The 7578-nt window shown below is 32.7% G+C and overlaps 1 protein-coding gene across 1 annotated transcript; it reads right to left on the bottom strand.

Annotated features, from left to right (window-relative positions):
* Positions 1-5713: 5713 nt before the first annotated feature.
* LOC131858739 (uncharacterized) lies at positions 5714-6175 on the bottom strand. The gene is made up of 2 exons (XM_059212157.1): positions 5976-6175; positions 5714-5886 (listed from the first exon to the last, which is right to left on the bottom strand). Exons 1-2 carry the CDS (start codon positions 6147-6149, stop codon positions 5752-5754), a joined length of 309 nt encoding a protein of 102 aa, XP_059068140.1. The 5' UTR covers positions 6150-6175; the 3' UTR covers positions 5714-5751.
* Between the last annotated feature and the right edge of the window lie 1403 nt (positions 6176-7578).

Here is a 7578-nt window from a genome sequence, read left to right as displayed (position 1 = left end):
TTCTTGAACTAGATACCAATCCACCTAACGTTATTAATAAATTTTTAGTATGACATAAATTACTTTTGAAAAAGAGATGCTCCTTCCCAAGTTATTGTTATTCCAAAATTTAACCATCCCTTTTATTATACATGTTTTACTTAAATAATATATTTTTATGACTTTGAATTCTATCATAGATCAACTATGATGAATTAGGAAACTACAAGGTACTAAATGCCAAATAGAGAAACATTAATAAAAAAAAACTATTGAATATGGCTTTGTGAGTGGATTACATTTATGGAGGAAATCTCATTTAAGAAATTTCTAAAATAGTGGATCTAAGATTCACATGGCTTAGAATATTTAGTCAAATTGAATAAAGATTCTATAACAAATTGGCATCTAATAAACACCTATACATTTCTAGATTACTCTAATGAGGCCTAGAATTTTACGACCACCCCTACTTGTCATATGAAAAATTTATGTTGGTTTCATCATCTCAATGTCTTTCATTTGAAATTTTAAGAAAAATATTATTTATACAAAATATATAAAAAGAATCTAAAATTATGAATTAATAATAAATTAGTGATATATACAAAATTTTGAATCTACTATGTTTCTAAATTAATACCAAAAAAATTCAAGATAATCTTGTTTATCAATTATATTTTAATTTGAAAAATCTTCTAAATTAATGTATATTTATAATAAACATTATAGAATCATATATATTACATATTAAATTAAATGATAAATAGTTAATAATTATTATTAAAAAATGTCAAAATATTAAATATTATCTTTCTAAATTCATATGAAAAATAAAAAATATTCTAAATCAATTTTTATTTTTATAATAAATATTGTATAATTATGCCGAGAGGCATCTTATACTCACATAATGGATTCAAGAATATTTGTCAATAAGAACTTCCTTGATTAAAATTGATGTCTATCTATAATAATTACTATTACTTTTGCTTTTAAGTTTTTTGATTTTTATGATTTTGGATAAGAGTAAAATAGGTTTTATAATGACCCAAAACCTAAACAAAAATAAATAGTTACAAAGATGAACCAAACACAAAGCTACAATGGGTCAATAGCAAAAACATAATATAAATAGGGCCCACCAATCCAAGAACTATACAAGATTGTTTAACATTTGGAGAGACTTTACATTTTTGTCTATAAAACTTATTAATTTCACTGAAGTCCTCTATAATGTTGGCTTTCAACAACTTACATTTATCCTTGTTGCGGGTGAACGTCGACTATCCCAGAATGGCCTTGCTATCATTATCTAGATTAAGCACCTTTTCCTTCCTTCCTTTACCACATACCAATATGGAGGAGGAGGCATGTGTGGTCGAGGGGAATACTTTGAGGGGTTGAGCTTTCTCATTTAGTCTCCTAACTCCATATGTGCTATTTGTCATGGTTGTCCCACTCAGAACTATTACCCCTCTCAGGTTTTCATTGATCTTTTCCATCATCATCTCTAGGTTCTTGATTTTCTTCTCATGGTCAATTTTCATGGCCTTTACATCTATGGCCAACTTCTTACTAAGGTGTAGTAGCTTTGTCAAGTGCCAAATCAATAATTCTATATTTCAACTCTAAAATCTCTGACACCACCCATATAAAAAAGATATTATGTCTATTCACCACTTCCTTCACCATTTTTTCCACATCCCCTGCACCCACTACCAAGGATCCCTTGTCCCTATCTATGGGGGATCCCTTTTTAACATCAATTGGGATTCCAATTTGGATGTTCATGTCTTATTGTTCACCATCAATCATTGGTGGGTAACTTTATCTTCTTTTCTCTCCTGTTTCTTCTTTCTGACAACCCATTTGTCTTGTTTGGACATGGGAGGGGGGAATTTCCTTTCCTTTCCCTTCCTGAAATATGACTCTTCTCTTTTTTCTTGCTTTATCCTAAGGAGTTAAGGGAAACACGGTTTTTTCCTTTATTAATATAACTAGGGCTTAAGGAGTCGGGGACGAACTCCTTAGATGAGCTGTAGCTGGAATTCTCCTTTTCTAAATTATCCTTGTTAGTTTCATACCGATTACCTTGAGTAGCATTCTTGTTAGGTTTTTTATAGGTGCCTAGGTGAAAACAAGCCTCTTCATTAGAAGGGGCAAATTTTGACTTCATGGACTCATTAGTATAATGCAAATGAACATTCTAAGCATAATAAATACTATTCCTTTTAGAAATCGAGGATGAGGCCTAATCTTAAGGGACTTAACATTCTCTATTATCAAAATAATTAACCCTTCATGAAGTATAAGAGATTTCCAATTTTTTAAATGGGTTTTAAAACAATTGTTCAATAAAGAAAGAAAGTTAAATAGAATATATATAAACCTATCATGCATAAAGTGATTCAAAATGGTAAAGTGATAGGTGAAAATACTCTTAAAATGACCATACAAGGTGATGTACCTCATAATCACCTCAACGATATCCGCCCATAAGGACTTAGGATCCTTGTGGTTTTATCCTCCATCCTTTGCAAGGAAAACTTTATCCCTCTCATGTTTCTGGAAGAAAATATCAAGGGCTTCCTCCATTGCTTTCCTATCCCCATAGAACTTTCTCCCATCCATGAGCATCCGAATAGCCTCCACAATGAAGGTTTAATCGACCACAAATTCTCCTCCAAATGCCTATAAGGTACCATTCTTCCAGCTCTTGATGAATGTCCTAGTAGCCCTAGGGTCATGGTCATAAAGTTTTAAAATGTAGGGAGTTAACCCTCTACCAAAAACCTCATCCCACACCTCAGTCTTGTTCCTCTATTTCTCATATGAAATGGGTTCTAGTCTATTGTGTTCACCTCTCATATTCGACCTACAAAACAATATGTGAGCACCCTGTAGAAGGCCACTGAACTCTAGAATACAACAAAGAATAAGATAAATGAAGATTCTAGAATTCGCAAGAGAACAAAACTTGCCTTTCCCAATGATGTTATGATGCAGACACCTCATCTCTTCCTTCCACTCATGCGAGAAGTACTACATAATTAAAACTAGGACATCCCCAAAATTAACATATATGTCTATCATCATAGATGAAGTTATTAATCTTTGTGAGGATTAGATCATGGGCGCCCAACACTTAATCCTAGTCTCTCTGACTCCAAGATTCACCAAACCATCAACCACTTTATTTCCTTCCCAGAAGACATGAGAAATTCTAAAATGATGAAGAGATTAAGGTTTTTATTGTCCAACTAGGAATTTGTGACCCAAGTAGGCATTTAACAATGTTCAAGGAGTCACTTTCCAACCAAATTCTTCTGTAGTTCTCCTTCATAGCTCTAGATTTATCCTAATGTAGGTGGCCATAGCCTAAACATAGTTGTTTGTCTAGGATCCCAGAGGGATGTTGGCCCAGTTTTCCATTGCGTCAAAAGACCGATCTGTCAATGCACGATACAAAGTGTAGAGATATGGATCACATAGGAGGCAATTAGTCCCTTGTCACAAATTCTGATGGGAGCACTGATCATTTTGCCAACAATCTCCTCCTCAATGTTACCCGAGGGGATTCGAACCCATGACCCAATGCTTTGATACCATTTGTTTGCCCAACTTGTCATTGCATGAAAAGACCGATCTTTCAATCTACGATACAAATTTTAGAGATATGGATCACTCGGGAGGCGATTAGTCCATTGTCATGAATCCCAAGGGGAAAATTGACCATTTTGCCAACAAGGGAGTGACACTGCTGAGACAAGCCTACCATTGTGATCATGAGCCACTCCCCCACATCTAGTGGACCTAGGGTTACCCTTGGCCACCCCATTAATTTTTATGATTGAATGTGATTTAGAAAACAAATTTGCAACTTTATTAAAAACAGTTTTTGTTTTAAAAACTCTACGTATTGAAAATAACTTTCTATATGTATCTTTATATTATTTATTTGTGGATTACAACTTTCCATATGTAACTCTATGTGATTTGTATATAGATTTTTATTTAAACAAGAGACATCCCATATTACTCTAACCCCAAATAAATTAAAAAAATTTGTGGCATTGAAGCTTAATTTGTAAAGTCAATTAACGCCATAATTTCATAGCTTTTTGACAAATTTTGATAGATTAGAGAGACTTATGTTTAGTTTTCTCAATAATTTTGTCGATTCCTCAATCAATTTTTGTATAGGTGGATGATAGTCTTTCACTTTTTCCTTTATGTTTGATATTTAATAGTTTTTGAAATTTTCTTTAAATTTGTTGTTTTGGAACTTTTCCTTAAATTTTCTTTAGCTTGACTGTTCTTTTCATCAAATGAATTTTCTAGGGAAGGTTGGAACTTGCTACAAAATCTATACTTTTGAAACAACAAAGACTTAATATTTTTCCATGTCGCAGACCTATAATCATCCATGACATTACAAATACAAGAAAATCATATTCTTTCATTTGTCTTCTCAAAGAATCCAAGCAATAAGCCTCAAAACTGTATGGAAGGATTCCAATGTCAAGATATACCCATTCTCCTATATTAAAAATAATTTAAACAAAGACATTTAGAGTGCAAAACCCAAACAATTCCTCAAAAAGACCAAAATCCAACATTAAAAATCTTTACAAAATGGCCTCACATTCCATCGTCAGATTTTTTTCATTATTTTTTTTAAATGCATTCATTTTAATTATATGCATACAATTTAATTTTGTAGATCGAAGCTGTAATAGCCCCTAGAGTGGTTTAATTTATTTTCTAAGCTCATATAATTGTCAACCATGTGGTGGGTGAGTCACAATAGCATGCTATGATGCTTTAGACGTTGTGATGAATAACTGAGATGAGTATCTCAATCCCCTGTTGGTCAGATATATGTGAAATATTGAACTCTATAAATATGCAATAGAAGCTGAACTGATTTATGTTTGGACACAGTGTTTTAATTTTCTTTTATTACAATGAAAACTATTTCTTTCTAATTGGTAGTTTGTAATTGTTTCTCTATATGTATAATCTTAATATTAGATATTTTGAAATTTGATATCTCTTGATGTATATTATATCAAATTTAAAAATATATATATAAATAAAATAATAATATATTATTATAAATTAAAATACTATATTATAATTATTTATAACAAATTGTAACAACTTATTATTAACTTAAAATGTCATATATATACATTTTAATAAATTTCTGACTTCCCATATAAATGTTCCCACACCGACAATAAAACAATATAACCCCATCGATACAGATTCCCAAAAGCCCAAACCCACAAATCACACCGTCCATGACAGGTTTTATAAATAGATTTGTTTCTCAAGTTCGGTAAAGAACAGGAAAGTGTGTAACATAAAATTTCCAGTATACTGCTACATATAGATATAATCCTAAAAATAAATTAAAAGGCTCAGTTTACTAACCTGGAAACATTTCCATTGTTGATATAATCAAGGCTCCTTACTGCACTTTCAATTATCAATGAACCGCTTTACAAAGCTTTTGATCTGCTTCAAACCCCGCTTTCTTGAACTCACACAGATCGTTTGCAAGCTCAGCAAGCTTTTCCAGTATTTCAATGCACCCGGACACGTTGGATTTCACCCTGATGTATGTGTGTAGCGCATATCGCACCACGGATAAACCTACGAAAACCCGATGTGTCTGTGCTATCGCATTCACTGTGTCAATGGCTATGCTTCCTATTTCCTTCACTATTTCCTATGGGTCAGTTTTTCATTTACTATGAAATTTTAACATTTATACATTACCTCCTTCTTCAATTTTTCCGCTTGCTTTGAAATTGTATCCACTATCTGACCACCAATGTCTATGCCAGATGACACAGTCCCGAGCTGAATGCCCATTATTGAGGCCTCTGATGGGGTCTACAGCAATAAAACGCAGGTCATAAATGAAGCTACGTATTAATATGCTTTCACGATAAAAAATAATTGTCTTAATTGGTCGAACTTACCTTGATTGCTCGTAGCTTGTCTTGAATGAAACTTTTAAGCAGAACTATTTGTTCAGTTGGATTGGTGTCATTAATGCCAGACGAAGGATAACATCCACAAAACTTACCCATTGCCTTAAATAGCCTGCAACAGCATGACTCGTCCACGGCAGAGTGAGATGAAGGAGGGTTCATCACAACCTGCTTAGAGGAATTACAGCATCCAAAATATTTGCTCATCGCTTCCACTGCCCTGCAAACTGATCTTCAATAATTGGAGCAAAGGCAAGACACAATGCCAAAAATAAGTTGCCAATCCTCTTTATTTATATCAAACATATGAAACAGCGAGAGGGAATCATTATTTGCCCCGAAGCGTAAGGCATCTTGCTTTATTAAGTGGGTATTACCTACTACTTCAGAAAATAATATTATTAATTTAAAAAATGAAAAGTAATCCCCTAAAACGAATGAGGTCTTTTTTTTCAATTAACACGCAAATTCAATGTGTATCACAATGTTGATAGTAGCGTCGACAAATAAATTATCTGTAGAGAGAAAAAAATAAGCATTTGTGGGCTTCTTGTAATTTGTAATACATCATTAATTGTAATATGTTAATTACGTCAAAATATGCTTCTTAAAATCAATGGTTGAAATTTGTGATCTCTCCGTCTTTTTATCTTGATTCAAAAGTTTTGTTGAAGTCATCTTTAGATTCATGTAAGTAGATGTATAATTGATTTAAAGCTATCACTTCTCCTCTACACATTTATTGCAAAAACAACATCATTTGTTAAATGACTTAACAATTGATATCATGTATTACACAAATCTATACAAAAACTAAACCAATTATTTTTCCAATTGAACTTCCATATATACCCATTACACATAAAGATATAATTATTAATTAATAATATTGTTGATATAACACAATTTCCAAACCTGTAAGATATAGATTCATTCCGCAGAGCTTGGAGTGCATGTACATCGTTGCGTACAATACGCTTTACAAGAAATTTGAGCCGGCTTAGTTATTTCTTTTCAAGATTTCCTTTCCGTGCAGCCACATGGAACAGGCGGGAGTGCGGGAACCTACTTTCGAGCTGGAAGATTTGATCATTGAAATTATTTAATGAAAAGTGAAGGGAAAATGATGGGTATCTTGTTTTTTCAAGATGCTGATGAAAATTGTTGATTTTCTTAATAGTTACCGACAAATCTTTAAAAGCAGGATTTTGTGCTACTACAAATCATATTTTTCTTCGCTTTAAGAGCAGTAGAGCCCACTTGGAATATATATTTTCTTGCATTTAAAGTAATGTAAATTAATTGTTTGTAGCAGTTTGCTTGGAATCTATATGTCGAGCCCACGTAAGAGGTGCAGATTATATTCTACATGATCATGAGCGAAAGTTTTAATAGCGACAAAGGAATATTGATAAGAAGGGAAGTGTTAGGAGGCGGCAAAGATTAATAATGGAGGCGGCAAGATTAATAAATGGTGATGAGTTCGCTTTCTCTAACTTCTACCCGTGAATGTGTGTACATTTACAATGGGTTTGCCGCAACTTTATGCAAATCTATTGGCATTAATTAATTTTTATGGGTTGTGAAGATT

The sequence above is a fragment of the Cryptomeria japonica genome, chromosome 10 (genome assembly GCF_030272615.1).
Source record: "Cryptomeria japonica chromosome 10, Sugi_1.0, whole genome shotgun sequence".
NCBI lineage: Eukaryota > Viridiplantae > Streptophyta > Pinopsida > Cupressales > Cupressaceae > Cryptomeria > Cryptomeria japonica.
The sequence above is the reverse complement of the archived record's forward strand: the minus strand, read 5'-3'. Positions and strand labels throughout refer to the sequence as shown.

Coding starts and splice junctions, on each gene's coding strand:
- LOC131858739 (XM_059212157.1), bottom strand. CDS start 6,149: ATGAACCCTCCTTCATCTCACTCTGCCGTGGACGAGTCATGCTGTTGC. Junction 5,887..5,975: donor ACAAGCTACGAGCAATCAAG/GTAAGTTCGACC, acceptor TTATTGCTGTAG/ACCCCATCAGAGGCCTCAAT.